This window comes from Maniola jurtina, chromosome 23 (genome assembly GCF_905333055.1).
Source record: "Maniola jurtina chromosome 23, ilManJurt1.1, whole genome shotgun sequence".
NCBI classification, from domain to species: domain Eukaryota; kingdom Metazoa; phylum Arthropoda; class Insecta; order Lepidoptera; family Nymphalidae; genus Maniola; species Maniola jurtina.
This window is the reverse complement of record NC_060051.1, coordinates 3417744-3444279: the sequence shown is the minus strand read 5'-3', so window position 1 is coordinate 3444279 and position 26536 is coordinate 3417744. Positions and strand designations below refer to the sequence as shown.

General features: G+C 35.8%; 1 protein-coding gene across 8 annotated transcripts in view; it reads right to left on the bottom strand.

Moving 5' to 3' along the window:
• The window catches only part of LOC123877387 (protein pangolin, isoforms A/H/I/S), a 238979-nt gene that overhangs the window by 196062 nt on the left and 16381 nt on the right, over window positions 1-26536 (bottom strand). For all 8 annotated transcript variants that reach the window (XM_045924117.1, XM_045924115.1, XM_045924119.1 and 5 more), the window contains exon 2: window positions 1948-2414. In XM_045924117.1, the coding sequence (XP_045780073.1) occupies window positions 1948-2115 (168 nt within the window). In that variant the 5' untranslated portion in view covers window positions 2116-2414. The remainder of the gene's footprint in view (window positions 1-1947; window positions 2415-26536) is intronic.

Sequence of the window (26536 nt, the reverse complement as noted above, 5' to 3'; positions counted from 1 at the left end):
AAAATATAAATAGTAAAAGAAAAGCCGTTTAAAATTCTTCCCCCATTTAAAATAACCCTAATAATGTAGATGATAAAGTAGCTTTTCAAATAGATGTCACCAATATGACTCCACTTAAAAATGAGTAGAAACAGGATGTGCTGACTGCATTTTAATATATTGTTATCAGATTTAACACAATTGTGTTTTAATTCAAAGAATATGTCAATAGAGATCTACCTGAAATTGGCACCTGCTGGTCGCTACAACCCGACGAACCATAATACAAATCTCACGCAATTGTAGAGCACGATATTTTAGCATTTAACGGTATAGATATAGAAGCTATGTTCGCCTGTATAGGAGACATGATGGACGACAATTCAAGAATTGAAGCGCCGCGTGAAATAATTCTTTATTATTCTCTCTAAATGGTAGTTTGTGAAAGTTTAAAACATGTTGTAAACCATTAAATTGTCCTATGACTGCAGGTTATGGTTAGACCACCTATAACGATTTAATCGATGAATCATAGGTCTTTGCTGTTTAAGGTATTATTTATTAGGTACCTATCCTAATAATTTATTCGTAGTTACCCAAGCTACATATGATTACAATTTACAACACTCCAATACCAAACTTTCATGATGACGAATTTTACAGGAAAAAAGGTTTTTTGGATGTGAAAAAATTAATTACGAAACTTAACCATGTAGACTGATAACCAGTGCGTGTGAGCTGTGTCTGTGTGTGTAATAAAAGCACCTCCTCTTTTTTGAAGTCGGTTAATAAGTTTATAAGATTTGCTGCTGACTTAACAAAGGCGTAATATAATATTATTTATTTTATTGGACCTAAACAAATGTGATTCGCAGTACTAATTCAAGTTGATGTCTAGGCACTGTCAGAAAGACTTAGCATATAATGTAATTAATCGGTGAGACAAGACCACATTTATCAGGGCGAAGCATTAGTAAGGAGCCGTTATTAATCCATGTAATTTATTATCGAGATATACAAATATATATAAATAACTATTGATATAATATATGTAGGCATGACAAGTTAAATATATGTAATCCAGTCGGTTAAGTATATTTTTTCATACTTAGTTCGATACACTTTCTCTCTCCAAATGAAAATCCCTACTGTAGTTTCTGATATTAGCGCGCACAGACAGACAAACTTGGCGGAGGAAAATTGTTTTGTAAAGGTAGGTATGCATAGATTAACGAATTCAAAAACTCATTCATACCAAATCGTGAATTAGCATTAATTTTGTTCAAAATGTTACTCCCACTTAGTTCCATAGAAATCGATTCTTCACGCATGTAAAAAACTTGTGACGGTTACTTAATATACTTATTAATTTTATTTTCAAACTATTGCGCTGCGATTGCAATAAAAAAAAGTTAGTTTAATTCAATTCGTAAGTTCCACTCTTTTTCGTTTTCGTTATGTAAACTTAAAAGGAAAATTAATTGACCAGCGTCGTCGTTGAGTTAACCATTGTTACGTTTGACACATATATAAGGTCAAATTATTTGAAAAAACTATGTTCCTGTATTACTATTTAGAACTTACGTACTGGATGATGTCTGCGACTTCGTCCACCTACTTATACGTTTTAAAAATCTCGTAGAAACTTCTTCTGTACCAAATTTTGTCAAAATCGGTTAAACGGATGGCTATCAAAAGGTAAGAGACAGACACACTTTCGCATTTACAACATAAGTATGAAATTCGTTTTGCAACATTGTTCTTTAAAGTAGGTATAACCTGCGGTATAACTAAAATAAACAACAACAACTTAGCTCAAACTTCCTTTCACTTCAAAAGTGTGAACTTCAAACTTATAGTTTTCAAACTTCCAACTTGTGCCAACTAATTTGTCATTCCACCATAACAAACCTATTGAATGCATTCTATCATTCAGTATTCGTAGAGTAAAAGGTCAACAGAACTCACCTCACTCTCCGTCCAATCGATAAGACTAGACTTCTCCTCCAACAAATTCTCCGAACTTCTCTTCTCGTCTTCCCCGTCTCCTTCGTCCTTAAATACTTTGACCTCGTCCGTGGAGCCCAGGTCGTCGCCGCCCGAGCTCGCCGCAGAACTCGAGTGCGCATGCGGCATTTTCAAGACCCGACCGCCCCAACTTCCATTATCCCATCCTTCAACACATACTATCTGTCATCCATGACCGAGTACTAAATTGCGGCAGCCATTTTAATCACTCAACTTAAAATGGTCCTTCGAGCCGGATGGTTATCAACATTTGCTATTCAATCGTTCCTATTTGCCTCGCGCACTAATAGTTAGGCGATTGTTTTGTTAACTAAAACTAACTTAATGAGATCACAGATAACTTTTGTCAGGTTGAACTTAAAATGCTAATGTTGAGGTCTTCCGTTTGATTTCGCCTTGGATTTAATCTGGAAAGAGAGAAAATATTTCATTAATAGGTATAATGTATTTCATTTATATAAGTATTTTATATTATAACAGGAAAAACTGAGGAACTGACACATAAATGTAGGAACAGACAACATATTATCAAACCAGGCTCGGTCTAAACACTTGAGGGTTTGTATGTAGCTTTTAACTCCATAACGTAGACCCTTCCTACGGAATTATTTCGAAAAATTATAACGTGATTGTTAAAAATACCAAATTCCACACGAACTAAATCGCGGGAATGAGCTACTTTAATAAAATATATCTAATAAAGATCGAAACGGATCAGAAAATCATTTTAAAAATCACCACAGATCATGTAGATAAAATACTCGTAATATGAAATGACCAAACTTAATCAACTTAAGCTCAACTTTTTTAGGGCAGTATACCTATCATGATTTTTAAAAATTGAAAGCTAAGCTAATTAAGCTGTAACAAAACTCAAGTGACTATACAGCATGAAAACCTTAAAATTCCGCCGTAATTCGCCACAAACGGCATTGTGCGGTGCGTATTCCAGGTCAAGTGGGTTGTCAAGCACTCGCCAGCTGCTGGCCCCGCGCCAAGAGCTAAGAAATCCCCCGCGTGATACCAAATTACGTATTGGCTTTGAAGCAATTTAAGCAAATACTAAGTCGAGTGATGGAAGCTATAATAACAGACTTGTCTTCAACGATTACTTTTAATTTTGATATAACCACAAATTCGCGGTTTTCAGATTTATTCCTGTACTTGTGCTATAATACCTACCTACCTGCCAAATTTCATGATTATAGGTCAATGGGAAGTACCCTATAGGTTTCTTGACAGACACGACGGACGGACGTCGACGGACAGATAGACAACAAAGTGATCCTATTAAGGTTCCGTTTTTTTTGAGTACGGAACCCTAAAAACGTATTGGATTTGACACAACTAAGGGGTTGGTTAAAGTTTAGAAACAGGCAGTTGTCCCTTAATGTTTATGTCTTGATGTGCGATGAATGAATTAATTCCTAGAAGCCGAAGGTTTGGCTTTTGACAAACGGTCAAAATTAATAAATAATCAATCTATCTGTAATCTGTCGACAAGTTACTAAGCAACGTTGATATTTGTAAAAAAGGATCATTTAATTTTTGCAACGTTGCTAAATAACTTATCGACAGACAACAGATTACAGAAAGATTAATAATTTTAAAGGTTTTAAACAAGTAAATATCACATGTAAATACAAAAATATAAATAACGTGAACGATGAAGAAATTATCCAAACTTCACCAGATAGTGCCTACCTGCATACTTAAAATTCTGAACACGTGTAAATAGGCGCCAGGAAGCAAATCAAATAGCTTTCAATAAGAGCTACTAGTGAAGATTAGTACTGACTTTAAATTTACTCATTATGGGCAGCGAAGGTGCAACAAAAATGCGCTTCATCGTGCTGTTTCCTGTGTTTTCCATATAAATAAGTGAGATAGCAACAGCCTTGACGGGCCTCATCGTGTTACTGTATCAAGTAACATTGAGATTTTCCATATTTGAAGAATGTGTGAAAGGAATTTTTTATAGAATACAGAAAGTAAGTGTAAAATGTACAAAAAGTAACTAATTAGTCAGTAAGTTAACAAAGATACATTAAAAATGTGTTTATTGGTTTAAACCTAAAGTAACTACCTAGGTGGTTGAAGTATCAAATCGTGAAATTATCAAAACAGGACAAATTCTTATCGCCACACCTCTCTATTCACAGATACGAGTTGTTTCATTTCGCGATAGCTAACAGTATATCTAAAGTAACATAATTACTTGGTTTACCATTTTTATAGTTACAATTTATAGGTATAATTTAACCTAATCGAGATAATTCACTGATTTGTGTATGAGGTGTAACAAGATTACGAATAAACCGACATTTTTGGAATTGTAACAGGGTTAGAAATGATAATAATTATTATCATTTCTAACAGAAACCCTGTTAAACCCTGAGATAACCCTGTTAGAAATGATAATTATTATTATTTCTAACAGGGTTAGAAATGATAATAATTATTATCACACTAATATTATAAAGGAGAAAGTTTGTATGTGTGTGTGTGTGTGTGTGTGTATTTGTATGTTTGTCACTCCTTCACGCAAAAACTACTGGACGGATTGGGCTGAAATTTAGAATGTAGATAGATTATACCCTGGATTAGCACATAGGCTACTTTTTATCCCGGAAAATCAAAGAGTTCTCACGGGAATTTTAACAAACCTACATCCACGCGAACGAAGTCGCGGGTATCAGCTAGTCATTGATAAATCTTTAATAATAATATATTATGACAAACAAAATCTTTCATAAATACTGAAGAACAAAAAAGATGAGGTTGATGATCTGTGTAAAAAGTAATAGGTACTTAAAATTGAAATGATCATTATCAATACAACATGCTTCGAAAGAATAGGACTCTATTTGGTCAAACTTTGACTGCATTAAAAGTTAAAACCAAAAACAACTGGATTATTATAGGCTCGATGCAAAAAGTTAAATAATACAGATGATTTTAAATAGCTTGAAACTACTTTAACGGTAGATTAAGTAACTGTTAACTAATGGATTACATATAATGTAACCTATCAATATTTACTTTAGAATCATGTTAGCTTACTAGATATTTATCTGTTTGATCATCATAGGATTATAATTATCAAATTAAATATTTACCAAGATAATTATCTCGATAATTTAGGAGGCTGATTTTAAATCTTATAATTTAAGACGTATGGATTGTTTTGTTCGAAATCTGATCTACAATGATAACTTCTCCTTTAGCAGTCGGTTAAAGACTATTACACTATCAATCATAGCGCGCATTGAATGCGTTTGTCATACCGGTACGTACGAGGTGTCATATGAATAATGTGGCTGGCACGCACGCGCAGAGTTATGCATGCCAAGTGAGCTGTATTTAAATACGAAACCATAATTATTGGGGGAGGAGTATGATGGAAGGGTGCGCTAAATACTGTAACAGTAAAAGACCGATATGAATCCTTAAACATAGGCAAATAGACTTCTTAGATCCTAGAGTATTAACAGGGCTCTCTCCGTCACTCGTTTCATACAATCGTAGTTCCGATTTCATTTGAATATTAAGCAACCAAAGTCCATGAAATTTTGCAGACATATTCTAGAAACTAATATCTGTGCCTGTGGTGTTTTAGATTTTTCTAAAAATATGTAGTTTTAAAATTACAGGGGCTCAAAGATTTGTATGTAAATTTTTAAGACCGCGTAACTTTGAAACCGAATATTTTAACAGAAATCTGGAAAACCACAGACATAGATATTAGTTTCTAGAATATGTCTGCAAGATTTCATGGACTTTGGTTGCTTAATATTCAAATGAAATCGGAACTATGATTGTATGATATGAGTGACGGAGAGAGCCCTGTTAAACTTGTTGATCTTTCAGAAGCATTTGCCAGACTAAACTTATGATCAAGTATAGTTTCTCTGCAAGTTTATTATTATTATTTATTTATTATTATTTATTTAGAACGGACATAATCCGATTACACTAATCCAATTACTAATTATTATAAACATATATCCAAGAAAAAAGTTTTAATTGAATTAAAATTACAATTAAAAATATGCAAGTGGGTATAAACTATAAACCATTGATTTTGGAAGCGCCGGTTAACAATGACACAGAAAAAAATGGCCTTAAAATAATTTATGTTGACAATAATAAATAATAATATGTAATAACAAACTGTGATGCAGTTTGGCGAGACATATTTTTAAGGATTTTTTTGTGTCTGCAAATTAATAAATAAAAAAAAATGAAACGATTCTAAAATATTTGAGTAATCTGAATTAAGACAGTTTTACGTCATGTATTTTTTTTTTATAATGAACTTTTATAATATTAAGTTCTAGCTCTAATTACAATATTACCTCGAGTTTACGAACCACATTAGAATTTATTAGCCGTAAAGTTAATAAAATTTAGATTGTGTAACACCTGTTGTGTGTCTTATGGCAATTCTAAACTTTATGGATTAGGCTTTAAAACATAAAATTGATTGAATTTTAAGACATTAGCAAAACATGAAACGCTTCCCATATAAGTTTTATCTATATGTTAAATGTATTTAAAAAAAACTAGACCTAATCTTATATGAATATAAGTTCAAGTTATAAGAATATACTAAGTAAGTATGTATAAAGTAAATACATATGTATAAGGATTTAGATTTTCAAAATAATTTATCGCAACGGAGCAATAGTTCGACGTAATATATTGCATTTATAGTTTTCATCCCGGAAAATCAAAGAGCTACCACGGGATTTGAAAAACGTAAATCTACGCGGATAAAGTCGCGGGTATCAGCTAGTATAATATGACAGTCGTCATTAGAGTGTAATAAAACGTTAAACAGGCAGTTAGGGCTAATTCGCGAGAGAGCTTTTTTAACGTCCGTTAAAAAAGCGTTCAAATAGAACAAATGCATTCCCAAGTATCTGTTCACACGTCAGCGCTTTTTTATCGCGCACTTTGAATTGTGGCTTCGTGGTGGTGTAAGGGCTAAGCCCTAATTCGCACGAGCATTAAAAAAGCGTTGCATTAAAACCCGACGTTGCGCTGATAATACAAAGTGGGCGTTAAAAAAGCGTTGACGTGTGAACAGATACTTGGGAATGTATTTGTTCTATTTGAACGCTTTTTTAACGGACGTTAAAAAGGTCTCGTGCGAATGAGGCCTTAGAATGTAAATGCAAATAAAATGTTAATAGATATCCTTTTTAGGGTCGTCTAGGTCTTACTCATTGCACATAGGCTTCCGCTTTGCCTCTAAACAAGTCTTGCTAATCTAGTCACTAAGATCGAAGTTCATACAAAGAAAGATGGCATCGTATACTGTCGTGATAAATCATAAGATGGGCACGCAACATTTTGTTTATCTACGAGTTACTTTTTTTAGGGTTCCGTACCTCAAAAGGAAAAACGGAACCCTTGTAGGATCAGTTTGTTGTCTGTCTGTCCGTCCGTCCGTCGTGTCTGTCAAGAAAACCTATAGGGTTCTTCCCGTTGACCTAGAATCATGAAAGGCAGGTAGGTAGGTCTTGTGGCACAAGTTAATTAATAAACAAATCCGAAAACCGTGAATTTATGTTTACTTACATCTTTTTAAAAAAAATTAAAATGTTTTTCAATTTTCAAAGTAAGATAACTATACCAAGTGGGGTATCATAATATGAAAGGGCTTTACGTATACATACATTCTAAAACAGATTTTTATTTATTTTTATGTATGATAGTTTTTGATTTATCGTGCAAAATGTTGGAAAAAATACCCGAGTACGGAACCCTCAGTGCGCGAGTCTGACTCGCACTTGGCCGGTTTTTTTTAATTTGTAGACTAGCGCTTGGCTGCAATTGCAACCTTAGGTGGAGCGCTTGCCTAGAAGATGCCTATTTACTCTTGACTTGAAGGTACCCATATTAAAATTAGAGAAAAAAAGTAATGTCGGAAGGGCGTTCCATATCCTAGCGGTTTAAATTGAAAAAACGAGGATATAGGAGGGAGGAAATAGTAAAGCCTGTATTAGGTAACTTTACAAAACTTTACGTCAAAGTTTGCCAAGTGTATTCAATTCAAAGGACGAGTTTGCCAATACGACGAATGCATTATTAGCATCACAAAACCATGCATTGCAATGTATGAAAGGACAAAGACTATTGGAAAATAATGGAAAGTAGGGATAGGATATATCTATACATTCGTATACATAAGGATAGGATATATCTGCAATTTTGCGAGAATTTGTAGTTTACATATTAGATTATTGACGTAACAAATTTATTTTTAATGTGTAATTTAATTAGTGTAATTGGACTGAAATATCCGTTCTAATTAAATAAATAAACAATAAATAAATAAATTCGTGCGGTGCCAGGTCCCAGGAACCTAATTCAATTTGCTTCTAGTCCAAGCTTCTAATTCTATGCTTTGACGTGTGCAAACGAAGACATATAAAAATGTATACAATATCTAAAGATATAATTATATAAGTGATTGCGCCCATGGCAGAACTAGATCCAGATATTTTTCAGGCAAACTCAACAATGTCTCTAGATATAGCTTAAAAGAAATGTTTATAGAAACAGGTTCATATAAGCTTATTTAAAAAAAAATTACTTTCACCCATTGAAATGTGGATATTTGAGTAATAAAATGTCACAAGTCTGCTAATTTTTTTAATATTTTTTATGGTCTGGCAAATGTCATTATGATGGGAAAATTGCTGGAAAAAGAGGGGTGGGAAGAAGGAAGAAGTCATGGCTACGTAACATAAGGGAGTGGACTGGCATAAAAACAGTAGGAGAACTATTCCGGCTAGCCATGGACAAGGAGAAGTTCAAAAAACTGACTGCTGACTTTCAGTAATGGAGAGGCACATAAAGAAGAAGAAATGTCATTATTTTGTGACTGTCCAAAGTTCAGTTTGGACAGTTTGGACAGGACAGTCAGTTTACACTGAAATGAACTGATACGTTTGTATTTCTTTATGTAGAACAACATAATATTATATGCTACTTCTGATAATACCATTCCAACATTCTATCACCGCACCGCGTTCGAAATGACTTTGAAAGCTTCCGCGATGCACAGCTACTACGCGCTACGTAACAACCAGCTTCACTTTATGAACACATTTGTTAGCCAGGACACCGTCTATTTTGTCATTTAGTCTGCGTTATAAGCATGGTGTATCATTAATACCTATCGCAACACTATTGTATATCAAATGTTTGATCTATGTTGATGGGGATGATGTGAATGTTCGATGCCTACTTTATAAACAATAGGATTGACTGTTTAGAAACAAAGTAGGAGGTAACCCGTAACTGTGTTTTGCGCGATTAGGGTACTAAGAAAGTCCAATACAAGTAACTTAGTATAGTTAATAGTTAGTATGTAATTCTAACACTAACTATAGTATCACACTAATATTATAAAGGCGAAAGTTTGTATGTGTGTGTGTGTGTGTGTTTGTTAGTCTTTCACGCAATAACTACTGAATGGATTTGGCTGAAATTTGGAATGGAGATAGATAATATCCTGGATTAGCACATAGGCTACTTTTTATCCCGGAAAATCAGAGTTCCTACGGGATTTAAAAAAAACCGAAATCCACGCGGGCGAAGCCGCGGGCATCTTCTAGTACTAACTATATTAGTACCCTAATATAGTAAGTGACTTCAAAGTCAAATTTTTACTTATCGTAGGTCGACTGGTTGAGTGCGGAAAAACCAGACAAGTACAAGTTAAACTCGCGTGAAGAGGGTTCCGTACAATGAATGATGAATGTTCTGCATTGTAAACAACTAGTTTCTGTTTTTTTTTCAAGAGTTAAGATTCATCGGAGATAATAACTGGATAGCTTTCTTTAAAACCATTTATTTTAAAGTTATAAGTAAAACATATTTGAGGACCGCACAACAAGCTCTTTCATATTTTAATAAGTACGAGTAGGTATGTTGCAAAACTTTATTTTTATTTTTCTGCCCCCAAAAAGTGATGGAAATATCATGGTTAAAACGTAGTCTCCCAGGCATACAAAGTTCCCAATAGGCACTTTCCAAAAGTGGTCACCCATCCAGTTACCGGCTGGAACAATTCACAAAGCCGCACATTACAACTAGTAGGTATCAATATAAAAGTCATCTAAAGTTATTTGTCCATGTAAACGCATCTCTCTATTTAGCGTTCATAAATAAGATATTACCTCAAGGCACTAAACAGTAAATGGTGATACTTTGACTGAGATGTAATGGAGTCTCAAGTTACTTTTATGGTGGTTTTTACGATTGACCATGCAAAACCATTCCATTTGCAGGAGTGGTCAATTTCTCCAGCTGGCTTTTGTTTTAAAGTCATCTTTACAGACGATTTTACGATTTCAAATAGGTACGCGGCTTTATAGCGTGCCAACTTCCAAATCAAGTAAGGGCCAACACGCATCTATAGAGTGAAATCGAGGTTCAGCGTCTTTTTTGTGACATATCAAACTCAGTTTTATTTATTTTGTCATAGCGGCGCGGCGATTCAATTTTTAACTCCCGACCAAAAAGAGGGGTGTTATAAGTTTGACGTGTGTATCTGTGTATCTGTCTGTGGCACCGTAGTTCCTAAACTAATGAACCGATTTTAAATTAGTTTATTTGTTTGAAAGGTGGGGCTTGATCGAGAGTGTTCTTAGTATAATCCAACAAGCCGTTTGAAAGTTATCAGCTCTTTTCCAGTTACTGTAACCTTCACTTGTCGGGGGTGTTATAAGTTTTTAATTTACACTTGATTTCAAATAGGTACGAAGCTTTATAGACTACAAACTTCCAAAACAAAGAAGGCACAACGCACACCTACAGAGTCGAGGTACAGCGACTTTTTTGTAACACCTCAAACTCTGCTTTATTTATTTTGTCATAGTGGCGCATCGATATAAAAATGAAATACCGCTAATAACTAAACAGTTTAATAATAATTAGTTAAGGAAACTCAAAAAATCTCAAATCTGGCGTATTTCCAAAATTCTTTTACAAATATAAAATTTACGAGCTAATTCGTTTGCACGAGAAAATTTTGGAATAGCTCTCAGACAGATAAATTGAATGAGTTTTATATGTACATAATAAAAGAGCAATATAGAAATACTACTAGTATATTTACCTACTTACATACACATCAATTAGTACGGTGAAGGAGTTTTCCAATGTTCTCAAAGGTGTGTGTGAAGTCTGCTTATCCACACTTGGTCAGTCTGGTGGACTAAACCTAACCTTTTAACCCACGACCCAAAAAGAGGGGTGTTATAAGTTTGACATGTGTATCTGTCTGTGGCATCGTAGCTCCTAAACTAATGAACCGATTTTGATTTAGTTTTTTTAGTTTGAAAGGTGGCTTGATCGAGAGTGTTCTTAGCTATAATCCAAGAAAATCGGTTCAGCCGTTTGAAAGTTATCAGCTCTTTTCTAGTTACTGTAACCTTCACTTGTCCGGGGTGTTATATATTTTAAATTTACACTTGTCTCATGTTGAGAGGAGACACGTACTCAGTAGTAGACCAGCGAATGGTTGAGATGAATATAGATGTGACAATAGGTCTTTTATCAGCATTACAAACTAAAGGCAAATAAACGGTCAATTACTTAGATATCACTAGTTTTAACGGTGAAAGAAAACATTAGCGAGTTATCTACAATTAATGTTCTCAATAGTGTACTTAAATCTGACAATCTGCACTTGGTCAGCGTGGTGGCCTGTGGCCTAAATACTCTGAACTTTACCATCAGTCATCACTTACCACCGTAAGATTGCATTCTTGGGTTAACTTGAAGCGAATAAATAAACCGGCCAAGTGCGAGTCAGACTCGTGCACTGTAGGTTCCGTACTCGGGTATATTTTCCAACATTTTGTACGATAAATCAAAAACTATTATACATAAAAATAAATAACAATCTGTTTTAGAATGTACAAGTAAAGCCCTTTCATATTATGATACCTCACTTGGTATAGTAATCTGACTTTGAAAATTGAAACACATTTTTATTTTTCTTCCTATGACGGAACCACAAATTCACGGTTTTCAGATTTATTCCTGTACTTGTACTATAAGACCTACCTACCTGCCTTTCATGATTCTAGGTCAACGGGAAGTACCCTATAGGTTTCTTAACAGACAGACAGACAGACAGGCAACAAAGTTATCCTGTAAGGGTTCCGTTTTTCCTTTTGAGGTACGGAACCCTAAAAAAAGAACCATGCTCGGTAGTTGGCCGGAGATTGGTGATGATGATGATTATGCACTTGTTAGAATAGTACCTATCGGATATTCAAATAAAAGGTCAATTAGACTAACTAACAGTTAGTCACCGCAAAGAGTCTAAACACTAGATAACCGTTATCGCACGTTTAAAGTACCATGTTAGAGCGAAAACGTTTATGCAGCGATGTAGTTACATGCAGTAACCTAATAACTGGTAATGGTTAACATGCATTAGCATCGTTCACTGACACTGATAACAGTGACACTGAATGGTGTACTAACTACTAAGTACTTTAGTCGATCCACTCCTATAGGTACCTCTCTGATACATCGTTTATGGAAGAATTTATAATCGACTAGCTGATGCCCGCAGCTTCGCCCGCGTGGATTGGTCAGATCCCCTGCAGCATCAGGATTGAGGAGTTGGACTCCAAATTTTTTATGAAACAATGTCGCAAAGTTCCTCTATCGATTAAAAAAGAAATGACGCAAATCGGTTCAGAAATCTCGGAGATTTCGGTGTACATACTACATAGGTAGAAAAACACAACTCCCTTTTTGAAAGTCGGTTAAAAAAGTAGCCTATGTTATTCCCTGGCCAATTCTCTACTTGTCTGTGAAAATCCCGTCAAAATCGGTTCAGCGGTTCCCAAGATTAGCCTTTTCAAACAGACAGACAGACAGACAGACAGACAAAAATTTTAAAAACGTGTGATTCAGTTATAGTGTCGTTCAAATAACCATATGACCTTAATATGCGGTAGTTATTTCGAAATTACAGACAGACACTCCAATTTTATTTATTAGTATAGATTTATAATCGATTCGCGATTATGTTGATCAAACCATAAGAGTACCTAAGTACGTAGTTAATTATGGTTTGACATAAATTACTAATATAAAGTAAACAAGTTATGGTTCAACCATGTACCAGTCGGTTAAAGTTAAAGTAAAACAGATCGCACATGTTGTTGGACAAAAATTTTACCTTTACCTAACCTTAGTAATCTTTTTAGGGTTCCGTAGCCAAATGGCAAAAAACGGAACCCTTATGGATTCGTCATGTCTGTCTGTCTGTCCGTCCGTATGTCACAGCCACTTTTTTCCGAAACTAAAAGAACTATACTGTTGAAACTTGGTAAGTAGATGTATTCTGTGAACCGCATTAAGATTTTCACACAAAAATAGAAAAAAAAAAACTATAAAATTTTGGGGGTTCCCCATACTTAGAACTGAAACTCAAAATTTGTTTTTCATCAAACCCATACGTGTGGGGTATCTATGGACAGGTTTTCAAAAATTAGTTAGTTTTTGATTTATCGTGCAAAATGTCGAAAAAAATACCCGAAAACGTGATTTCGACCTCGAGATCTAGGGAACATTCAGTTACTGCACCAGAGAAGATATATAGTAGGTAAACACAAGTGAAGTAGTTAATGAAACAGACGCCTGCCAGTTTGGACAGTAAAATCTTGTCTTGAGACATGCGAAGTCGTATACAAAGTATTTGACTTGAAAGGTTTAATGTATGTGTAAACGAAGAAGCAAGTGAAGGGCGTCTTTACACTAACCGATATGACATCGCAGCACGACAACCTAGTAACTAGCTTATTATCAGAAATAGGACATCCATTTAAAATAAACATAGAGATCACATAATCTACACAAAAAATTAGAAATAAGGATATTTTCAAGTTTTCACTTCAACTTTTTACAGATACATAATATAGTCATGTAAAAGTTGTTGCAAAAAGAGTTACAAGGAGCCGCTATACAAAACCATAGTAAGAGCACGCTAGAGTGTGAAAATCTCTACGAGAGTGTGGGGTTTTAACTATATCGGATGTGTAGTCTGTAGAGTGTAGACGACGAATTTTGTGAATGTGAAGATCCAAGTCACCGCTAGAAGAAAACAAAAAAAATTACTTATATCATGAAGACAACTAGAGCTTGCTACGTTTTGTGACTCTACCACTGGAAAACTGAACAATGGACTTTATTTTGATAGTGGCACCGACGTATTTGAGCTTCGTAGATAGCTGAGGTGTAAATTAACAATTTATAATTAACTTTTATTTTATTTTATTTATTTATTTATTGTCAACCAAAACAGATTACAATAACTACTTTAACTTAATTCTTAAATTGATACATTTTGACCTTATTGTAATCCTATATGGTCGCACAACATGACTATGGTTTTTTAGGCACGCTTAATTATTATTTAATATTAATATTAATTAATATTAACTGTTGCCTAGTTACTCTTTCCTAGTTAACGAACTTCCATTTGGAATAATGATATCGCACACGATATCGGATCATCTAATGGGCACCCGCTAGAAGACCGGCGAGCTGTTAGGATGCAAATTAAGGGCCGATCGTCGCACGCAATGGAATCGCTTCTTGCATTCGTATCCGCTGTTTATCCGCGAAGCTTGGGATCATTTTGATAAACCCTTTCCCCCCTCTTCTCTCCCCATCAATTAAGGCTTGAACAGATGCAAAGCGAGTCAACGCATGGCAGAACATCAGGATTCAGGAACGTGCGTGTATGATTTATAAAGGCACATTAATATTATCAAGGCGAAAGTTTGTGTGTATGTAATATGTGTATATGTTTGTTGCTCCTTCACGCAAAAACTACTGAACGGATTTGGCTGAAATTCGGAACGGAGATGGATTACACCTTGGATTAACACGTAAGCTACTTTTAATCCCGGAAAATTAAAGAGTTCCTACGGGATTTAAAAAAAAACCTATATTCACGCGAATGATGCCACTACTGCAGCAAATCTCAATGGAGACTAATCACAAATGAGGAAAAATCGGTATGTATGTGTTCTATGTTACTACACATACATACCGATTTTTTTCTACATTATTGAATGAAATCTTGGTACTAAATTTATTGAAAAATAGATTTTTAAAATCTATTAAAAATGTCTTATGTACCATACCGTGTGTGTTCCATGCTTTACCTCGTTGTAATTTGTACGCGCTTTCTGTATTAAACACCTGTTTAAATATTCAGACGTAATGTGATTGGCTTAGGTTTAATATGAATTAATGGTGCAGTTAGTATAACTTTTGACGTACCTACATCTAATTTGCATGCGTCATTTTATTTGCTATTGGCTTTTACTGCGGCTTCACACGCAAGTATAGAGACTTGTTTATTGCTTTTTCTAGTTTCTTGTATGACAATTTACTTCCCACAACTCCCCATCTTCTCTCTTATTCCTATCAAAGTCAAAATAAGTAAAGTTCAAAGAATAAACCGAAAGAAAACTTTAAATTAACTTTTTTTTTATTCACTATAGGCAAGCGCTTGACCACAATCACGTCTGATGGAAAGTGATGATGTGGTCTAAGATTGGACGTGTTTACCTAGAAGGTGCCTATTCACTCTTGTTTTAAAGATACCCGGATTGTAATTGGTAGGAAACACAGATCGCGGGAGAGTATTCCAAACCTTAGCCATGCGTATGAGGAATGAAGACGCAAAACGTTTCGTGCGTGTAGATGGAATGTCGACGACATAAGGATGGAAACTCGCCCGACGTCTTGCGGTTCGGTGGTAAAATGGTGAAGGGGGGACAAAATCGAAAAGTTCCTGTGCACACTCCGAAATATATCCTATAAAACACCGATAAGCCGGCGACCTTATGGCGGTGATCGAGACTTTGAAGTTTCGCCATCAAAGGAGAGTCTTCGCCTATAAGTCTCCTAGCTCGACGGTCAACGGCATCCAGAGCTGCTAGTTGGTACTTAGCAGAGCCATCATAAAGGTGACTGCAGTACTCCATGCACGACCTGACCTGACTTTTAAACATTCTAACCCGAAACCTTACTATAGCATAAAAGATTATTATCAAAAAATGCTTTTTTGGCACATGTGTACATAGTTGTGTTCCTTCAACCTCTTATAGCTTAGTTATTTCTATAGCACAAAACATGTTGCAAATCAATTTAACAACCAAGAAATTACATTCAAAACAAGATGTACTGCACGTAGTAAACATTCAAATCACCATCTCGATCGGAATCCTTTTCCACAGCGCAACATGTTACTCATTAACGATGCAACACGTCCGCCTCCTTCGACAGTTAACATGCAAATGAGCCAACTGGTTATTATCGCCATTCGCTCGGCTGTACGTAACTACCCACAAGTGTAATTTTTTTTATTTTGTCTTGATTCAATGAGATGTTTTTTATACTTTACTTTTCCACGTTTTTTAGCGTAAGTACTTAGATATTTAACAGGGTATTTACGAGTATTGGGCAGAGTTATGTAGCTAATATCAAGCTCGATTTACACGCAAGTTAATAGATAACATTGTTGATACGACTTCAAGATAATTTTTTTCAAATGTTTCATAAGGTGGTTCACCCGAATGCGGAAGTGTATTGAGGCTAGGGGGGAATTTTTTGAAAAGCTATTTTCGAAGTTCAACCATTTTTCCTTTCACTAACAATTTTTTGGAAACTATGTACTTTGAAACTAAAATTTCCACGTCAGTTTTATTTATAAACTCGCCAAGCTGCAATTAGACCTGCTGACAAATGATGATGCAGCCTAAGATGGAGTGCGCCTGCCTAGAAAAAGCCTATTCACTCTTGACTTGAAGATACCTACTCGTATATTAAAAGTGGAGGGATGAGTTTTACTTCAACTCTTTGGTTTCTAGGCTGATTAATTTTATTATTCGATGATCGTTCACAAATCACAGTCATGTTGTATAGCAAGCGTTACTTTGCGGAAGTCCATGACATACAAGGAACCAAAATAATCCGCTAAACCAGACGATTAAACAATTGCAAAATTTACTTTTGCAATTGTGCATTGTAAGCTCTACATCTCCTGAGGATGCTCCGGTGTCGGGGCGAAACGCGCGTCGAGTGGTGTTGGAATTTGTTTGGTGCTACGTGGTGGTGGTGCGTATTGCTTGTTTGGTGGCTGGCTTTTCCTGCATGTTTAGCAGTGGGAGGGCGAGCGGTGCATATCGCATGCTGCATGTTGCACCATACAGATTTGTCTGGTTTAGCGGATTACAGCAAATTAAGCTTTTGGTACCTTGTAGATCACAGTCAAATGTTACACTCACAATCATGGATGTGCTATCAGACTATATCACATACCTATTCCTATGAATACGTATCACATACGTGTGACAATTTGTACTCGCATGCATTATTGTACCACGGCTGCAACTTCAACCGGATGCTTAGTCCGTTCAGATGGAAATGATGCGTCTCGCTGTATAGTAGGTTTTCAATCATTTTGAATATTTCCGGATTTTTTTTCTTTTTTTTTTTTACCTAATTTTTTTCTTGTTGTAGCCATGTATAGATAATTTATTTTTAACCGACTTCGAAAAAAGGAGGAGGTTCTCAATTCGTCGGAATCTTTTTTTTTTTTCTTAAGTGCCTTAAAAGGCCATTTTCTGTGAGGTCGATAGACGTTGGGGTCCCAAGATGCTATAATGGCGACCTCGCATCGGAAAGCGCAGCGTTGAAAGACCCCTCACTATGGATTCGGATGGACAGACGAAGTCAAACAAGTCCGAGGGAGCCGCTAGATTCAGGCGGCGCGCGGCAGGTCCTTACGTGTGACAATTTGTACTCGTACGCATTATTATACGAGTATTTTATCGGATTCAATCGATTCAGAGTTAATCAATTACACACTGATAGAAGCTCGGCCTCGGGCTTTTTAGTTATAGTTTTAGTTATAGAATTACTTGTTAAGCTAGAAATAAGTACCTACTAACATAGTTTAAGTTATTTGTCATACTAACACAATTATGGGTCTAATGGCCTGAAATAAAAGTTTATTTATTTGTTTATTTTATTTTAAAAAATCATATAGAATAGAAGTATAGATTAGCTTTCGACTAGACCGGACAGAGCATGCATATGAAGCAAGCTTAAAAAAAGTCCGGTGTTTCCAAGTTTTAGTATGGAGTTCCCAGCTTTAACGGTGTGGTAGATAGGTATGTGTCGGTACGTACCCTGGTTCGCGGTTTGTTTCAGCGTGAGTACACCTCAGTACTCTAGCCTACATTGTCATTTATGGCTGTTTTTAAAACCACTGGTCACTATACTATAACTATACAACCATACTAAGTAACCTACCAGACATTTGTGGGTTTGGATCGTGATAGTTCCAGGCTGAAACCATTTCAGATAGTCCTATGATGAATTATCTCTGTGTTGTCAAGCGTGAAAAAAAAACTATACGAATACTGCCTGGATTTCAATTAATTTGCCCTAAATTAATTTCAACGCACGCAAACAAATTACCAGATTTTTTACTCTATAAAGATATCGTATAACAATACTAATTTCTGCCAAACATTTCCATACCTAAACCACAAGAAACATGACCAAACCATACATTTTTTTTTAAACAAAAACAATAAATTCACTGACTCAACGGCTCATATTACTAATTTAACACAAGCAAATATAACCTCTATGACGTAAAACATAAGGATTATAAAAAGTGCGGAGCAACCCAAATTCATAACAGAAGCATGCGGTGTAATATTACAGGTACGAGGCACGTAGGTATGTTAGTATGCAGCGATATAAATGTTCCACTAGATACTACGGTTACAGATTCACCTAAACTGGCTAATATGTAAGCTATGAATTGTCTACTAACATATCTATAATTATTGTGCGCTCTAAAATGTAATTTTGAACTCTGTAACATAGCCGGTATGTTTCATTTAAGTGGAAATTCCTTTATGGAACTAATAAAAGTCTTAAACCAGAATGAAACGACTAGGTATGTGACGCGGGCCAGCCAGCGTGGCAGTGTGACAAAGAGTTTTAAATCCATACTAATATTATAGATGCGAAAGTTTGTCTGTCTGTCTGTTTGTTAGATTTTCATGGCCCAACGGTTTAACCGATTTTGATGAAATTTGGTACAGTATTAGCTTACATCCCTACTTTGACTTTGAAATATCAGATATTCATACACCATTAATTTATTGGTAGAATGTACCTATAAGGCTCTAAAACTGTGATATTCTAACTTTACGTAACCTGCATTCTTATGAATAAATTATTATCTATTTATTTAATTGGACGCCTGTTAGTGTAGGTGAAGCCTCGAGGTTTTAATTCAAGATTCAAGATTCTTTATTTGCAGAAACATTTCTTACAATGAGATGTTATTAAATATATATTGTCCAGTAACATATAGGTATATTGTCCAGTAGAAATGTTTCACCTTACACAATGAGGTATGCAAAATTAGTACAATGAAAAATTCATATTAAAAATAATCTTTAAATTAGATAATAAGATCCTCAATAGCTCAACCGGTAAAGGAGTGGACTGAAAACCGAAAGGTCGACGGTTCAAACCCCGCCCGTTGCACTATTGTCGTACCTACTCCTAGCACAAGCCTGACGCTTAGTTGGAGACGAAAGGGGAATATTAGTCATTTAACATGGCTAATATTCTTAAAAAAAAACATTTTTATTCATTTAGTTACTTAAGTTTCATGACTGTCGTTAAGTGTGCCTACAGTCTGTTATTACGTATATCTATGTTCCTAGAAACGAACTGCGTCTAAGCAGTTACGATCAGCTGTGCGGGCACCGATATTCGTTGGAACATGTTACAATGAAGCGTCGCGTCTAGTGAAACATTTATATCGCTGTCTAATGTATTATTTATATTAAAAGCTGTTCTACACTTGTTGCAATAATGAAGACGGACAAGCAAACAGGCTGATGAAAGTATAATTTTATTTATTAAATGGCATTACTACCGGTAGTTAGTAACTTTGTCAATGAACAAGATAAAGTTCAAAACTAAAACCCGACTTTAAAATACCACCACGGACGAACATTTTATAGCCAAGGAATAAAAACCTTAATTTGCTATAATGCGCTGAAAAAGACAATTATTATGAACTAGCTAGTGCCCGCGACTTCGTTCGCGTGGATGAAGGTTTTTTAAAAATCCCGTGGGAACTCTTTGATTTTCCGGGATAAAAAGTAGCCTATGTGCTAATCCAGGGTATAACCTATCTCCATTCTAAGTTTCAGCCAAATCCGTCCAGTGGTTTTTGCGTGAAGGAGTAACAAACATACACACACACACACACATACAAACTTTCGCCTTTATAATATTAGTGTGATGTGATGTGATGTGATGGTTGTTACAACATGCAACGAGCGACGAACATGTCGTTTTATTCTTTGGATATCATGGACTTTTGCAAAATAACTCCTGCTTCTACAGAATATTTTATAGTTACTTTTACTAATTATTATTATTTACGTGTTACAATTAACTTAAAGGTAAGTATTTGCGGCACATATCATTTCATAAGTTCCATACATTGTATTTATTGTATAATAATTATCAGTTTAGACTTTAGTTAATCAGACGGTAACTAATTAGCAATTAGCGGAATAGGTCAATCAGCACTAACGAAGTAGGTATTTTAAAGATATGTGCCAACTCATCTGCCTTGTGGTAACGCCGCGCCGCCCTGTGGCTGTGGCTGTATCTTTGATAATGCTGTCTATGATATTATAATTAGAGGTAATGGCATTAAAAATATTTCAGTGATTTCAAAAACTGGGTAAGTAAAAGATCAATTTCTTAATCAGATTAACTGTACTACCTATCTTTTTGAAAATTTTACCCCTAAGGGGGTGAAATAGGGAGTTGAAATTTTATAATCCATGCGAACGGAGTCTAATGCTTATAATTTATTAAGCTTTGTAACAAATCTGAGCAGTGTCTGTCTTCTATCCGAGCTTCGCCAAACTGCTCTATCGTCACTCGTCACCGCTCTTCCATCAAACCAATTTTTTTTTGTAAGGCAACGGTCACAAACCATTCAGCCTTTTGTACTGCTACGCAAAAAATTAAAACTATTTAAATACGTTTTAATTGATTCTAAACACAATAACCAAAATTTTGTCCATGTTACAAAATCATGACACTTCCACGGGCGTTTACTAGTCATTATTGGTAAAACCTATCCAACATTACATTATCTCACAATACCAATCGCCGGAAATTATTGCGCACATCATAAAACATACAATCCATTTCCTTTCTAAATATAAAAAAATATGATAAACTAACTAAAATAATAAATTCTACATGCAATCGTTTTATTGAGGAATGAAGTCAAGTTTATTTTTTTATAGCTTACTTAATTAAATATTTACGCTTGAACACGATCTCACCTAATAGTAAAACTAGATGATGCCCGCGACAGAGGGCTCTCTCCGTCACTGGTTTCATACAATCGTAGTTCCAATTTCATTTGAATACTAAGCAACCAAAGTCCATTAATTTTTGCAGAAATATTCTAGAAACCAATATCTATGTCTGTGGTTTTCCAGATTTCTGTTAAAATATTCGGTTTCAAAGTTACGCGGTCTTAAAAATTTTCATACAAATCTTTGAGTCCCTGTAATTTTAAAACTACATATTTTTAGAAAAATCTAAAACACCACAGATACAGATATTAGTTTCTAGAATATGTCTGCAAAATTTTATGGACTTTGGTTGCTTAATATTCAAATGAAATTGGAACTACGATTGTATGAAACGAGTGACGGAGAGAGCCCTGTTAAATAGCATTAGGTTGCTCCCTGATCGTTTACTCGTTATTTATAAAAGAACCGGCCAAGTGCGAGTTAGATTCGTGCACCGAGGGTTCCCACTCCGGTAATTTTTCCGACATTTTGCACGATAGATCAAACACTATTATGCATAAACATAAATAAAAATCTGTTTTAAAATGTACAAGTAAAGCATTTTCATATGATACCCCACTTGGTAAGTTATCTTACTTTGAGAATTGAAACACATTTTAATTTTTTTTTTAATGATGTCCCCACAAATTCACGGTTTTCAGATTTATTCCTGTATTTGTGCTATAAGACCTACCTACCTGCGAAATTTCATCATTCTAGGTCAACGGGAAGTACCCTTTTTTTAGTTTTTGGGAAGGTTTTCTTGACAGACACGACGGACACACCGACAGACAGACAACAAAGTGATCCTATAAGGGTTCCGTTTTTCTTTTTGAGGTACGGAACCCTAAAAATATAGCCTATGTCACCCGGACTATAATAACGAATCGATTGACACCTCATTCATAAATATCAGCTCAGCCTTTCTATCTAAAATCATAACATTCATAACCCTTTCTTTTGGCTTTGCCGTAGTTGGGTAAATAAGCTAAACGACAGATCACAACAAAGTCTATAAGGCACGAATATAAAGACGCGTGGCGTGGCGAAGTTTGCTCCTAGCCGTGGGGGTAATGGCTTGTAATAATCATAAATACACCGCAAACGTCTTATTTACATACCTAAGTGCGCTCACAATTGCTATGATTTAATTAGTAACAGCTATTAGCCACATGTGATTAAACCGTCACGCTGTTCTGGGTAGGGGAAACTTCCAAGTTCCAGCAACAACAGAAAAACGGCGAATTTTTTGAGGATGTAAGTGCTAATTTCTGGGTACTAAAGAAATGATAAATGACTGCGCGCGCTTCAGTGAGAAATCTTGCTTGGGCATTTAGAGTTCAATTTTTAATCACACTAATCCATACTGTACTTACTAATATTATAAATGCGAAAGTGTGTTTGTCTGTCTGTCTGTCTGCTACGTTTTTACGGCCCAACCGCTGAACCGATATTAATAAAATTTCGTACAGACTTGGGATACATCCCGGGGAAGGATATAGGCTACTTTTAATTCCGGAAAATCAAAGAGTTCCTACGGGATTTAAAAAAAAAACCGACATCCACGCGGGCGAAGCCGCGGGCATCCTCTAGTATTTTATAAAGGCAAGAGTTTGTGTGTATGTTTGTTACTCTTTCACGCAAAAACTACTGAACGGATTGTCTGAAAATCGGAATGGAGGTAGATTATACCCTGGATTACCACATAGGCTACATTTATCCCGGAAAATCAAAGAGTTCCTACGGAATTTGGAAAAACCTAAATCTTTAGATTATGTCTTAATCTTAGATTTAGGTTTTGTTTCGTGAACTAGTGTTAAACATCTCAGGCATAGTTTTTTGGGAGGTAAATTTTTCTTACTGTTGGATAAAGAGCTGAGCCTCTTTGAAACTCAGGATTTCCTCTTGCTAGAAAGCTCTATATTTATATTTTAATCTAAACATAAACCTTAAACTGTGCTAGTCAACGCTTAGCGTTACTAAGAGTACAGGAAAAAACTTTCCCGCTACGCCCCACAGTCAGCTCAATGGCGGCCGATTCTAAGCCGAAGCGATAATTATGTATCAATTACTACCATTCCAGTAATCGGACCGCTCGCTGCGCAATCACGCAGTGAATTTGCGCCTTTTTACAGCAACTGGAAGTCGAAGAAACTTGTATTGTTCGCCGATTTGTTAACTAGAAGTTCCTAGTCGCCTTCATTACAGCCTCACTGTTGTCCAGAGTCCGTGGAAGCAGCAACAGCATCCTGCGCATGATTAATGATAAGGTGGATGGTCCTCTGATGGGGAAACCCATGCAGAGGACTAAATCCCTTTTTAACCGACTTCGAAAAAAGGAGAAGGTTCTTTTTTTTTAGTTATTAAGTTCTAACATAGTGATTAAGTATAGTTACTAACTAGTGTTTAAGTAATAGTTATTAAGTTTTATTGTTGAACACACTACAATGGATCTTATTGTACGATAAATAAATGAATTGAATTAAATTACAGAAGATTGTGGTGTCCCTCTATGCCAATGTTGCGTATAGGCAATGGCATTAGCAGGGCGCATAGTTCGGAAAACCAATAGACCTTGCGGTTCCAAGGTGCCAGAATGGCAACCATACATCAAAAAGCGCAGCGCTGGAAGTTCCCCACAAGTTTCTTTTTAAAATAGACTAGCGCTTGGCTGCAATCGTACCTGCTGGCAAGTGATCCAGCCTAAATATGAAGTGCGCTTGCCTAGAAGATACCTACCTATCCACTCTTGACTTAAAGGAACTCACATTAAAAGTGGAGGGGCAAACTGATGCCGGAAGGGCGTTCCATATCCTAGCGGTATGGATTAGAAACGAGGAAGCAAATCTCTTCGTACGTCGTCCTTGGATGTGAATGACCAGTTAGGAATCTTTAACCACCACCAAGACAATTTCTGCAGAGAAATCAGAGAACTTTATCATAGTTTGGAAACTTAGATGAAGTAACAAGAAAACTGAAAAGAAATTCGATAATTTTGTAACAAATTAAAAGTCCACCACTGTTTGGATCTTTCCAAGAAAAGTTGTCAGGAAACCGTATTAGTTTTCCAACGAAAGTTTGACTCGTTTAAACTCTGGGAGTCAAATGAGTCGTCATTAAAATTGGAGCCTCCTAAAACAATATTAGAACAAAGGGCAATAAATTATAACTTAATAGTGTCCAACACAATGGGAGCTTTGGCCACCTTTTTGTTCAGTGTCCTTGAGGTCCGTTAGATAGGTAGCCGTTGGCCAGGTAGCTAGTTGAACTGGACGACTTAACTACGCCTTAGTTGCTTACTTAGATACATTTCACTAGAGGATGCCCGCGACTTCGTCAGCGTGGATTTAGGTTTTTGAAGATCCCGTGGGAACTGTCTGGTTTTCCGGGATAAAAAGTTGTCTATGTCAATAATATGGACGCAAGCTACCTCAGTACCAAACATACAAATTGGTTGAGCGGATGGGTTTTTAGGAATCCCGTGGGAACTCTTTGATTTTCCAGGATAAAAAGTAACCTATGTCCGTCCCCGGGATATAAGCTAACTCTGTACCTTTCGTTAGAATCGGTTAAACCGTTGGGCCCGGGAAAGGTAGCAGACAGACAGACACACTTTCGCATTTTATAATGTTAGTATGGATTATGATCAACCCATTGCCGACTCACTACAGAGTACTGGTCCTCTCTCAGAGGGACAAGGGTTTTGCTTTTGGCCATAGTTAGCCGAGTTGGCTAAGTGCGGATTAGCAGACTTCACACACATTTGAGAACATTATGGAGTCATGTAGGTTTCTTACGATGTTTTCTTTCACCGCTAAAGCAAGTGATATTTAATAAGGTAAGTACTTAAAACGTACATTAACTCTGAAAAGTTAGAGGTGAGTTCCCGGGATCGAACCCCCGACCTCCGATTAGGAGGTCGTCGTTCTAACCACTAGGCTATCACAGCTTCATCATCACTTTGATATAGTTATGACTTTTTTCACTTTTTTTAATGAAAAAAGTGAAAAAAGTCAAAAAAGTTACAATAAAAATCACAGATGGTTCTCAAAATCCTTTCTTATCTAAGGTACAAAAATAAACGAGGCAAGTAGGTATGGTACGAGTACAGGCGAAAATAACTATAATTTGGTATTTTGTATGGCACACCCATAGGCACGCCTCTTCCAGCGTACCTACTTGTGTAAGTCCATTTTAGTGAATAGGTAAACTGCATCATTATACAGTTTCCATCAGAAGAGTTAGCAGTCAAGTAACCTGTCATCGAGTAAAAATAATTAAATAAATATGAACATTTACGTACAAGTCAGAGCAATTACATTTTTTATGAGCTCGAGTTAAATTTTTATTAAAAAGGCAATAACTATGGGTTGCAGATGGTCACAGTTGTCAGCACAAAATGCAAGTTCTGACCTTAAATAGACATAATTAAGACAGAAATGGATTTGAAAATAATTATGTTGCGTGGATGTCTGGTATCAAAACCTGACTGTAAAATGATAATAATAATTAGCAAAGGTGCGTAGTTTGACGACATTGCACCATACAGACGTACGGTTTAAATTACTATACTATAGATGGTATTCAATGATAAGAGTACGAGACACTTCACAAGGAACAACGTGTGCATTTATTATCAAAAAACTTTAGGCACAACGCAGACCTAAAGAGTGGCGTAGAGCTACAGCGCTGTGAATTTTTTGATAACAAGTCAAACTAAGCTTTATTTATTAACGTAAGTGCTTAGGTAGTTAGTTATAGGCTGAGATCTACATAGCGTAGTTTGACTTTGCTCAGACTTAAGTTTCAGTTAAAGCGAGACAGATTTATGTCAGAGATATAACACTATCTTCTTGTAACAGTGTCTTACGTCCAAGCAAAGTCTAAGTTCGCTCTATAGATCTTCAGTCATAGTGGCATGGACTGAAAGCGTCCCTTCCAGTCGCCACCTATTTTTAACCTGTGTGCCTGTTTGTGGCATCGTAGCGCTAAAATAGAAGAACCTATTTGAATGCGATTTATTTTATTGGAAAACCTGTTTATTCCTG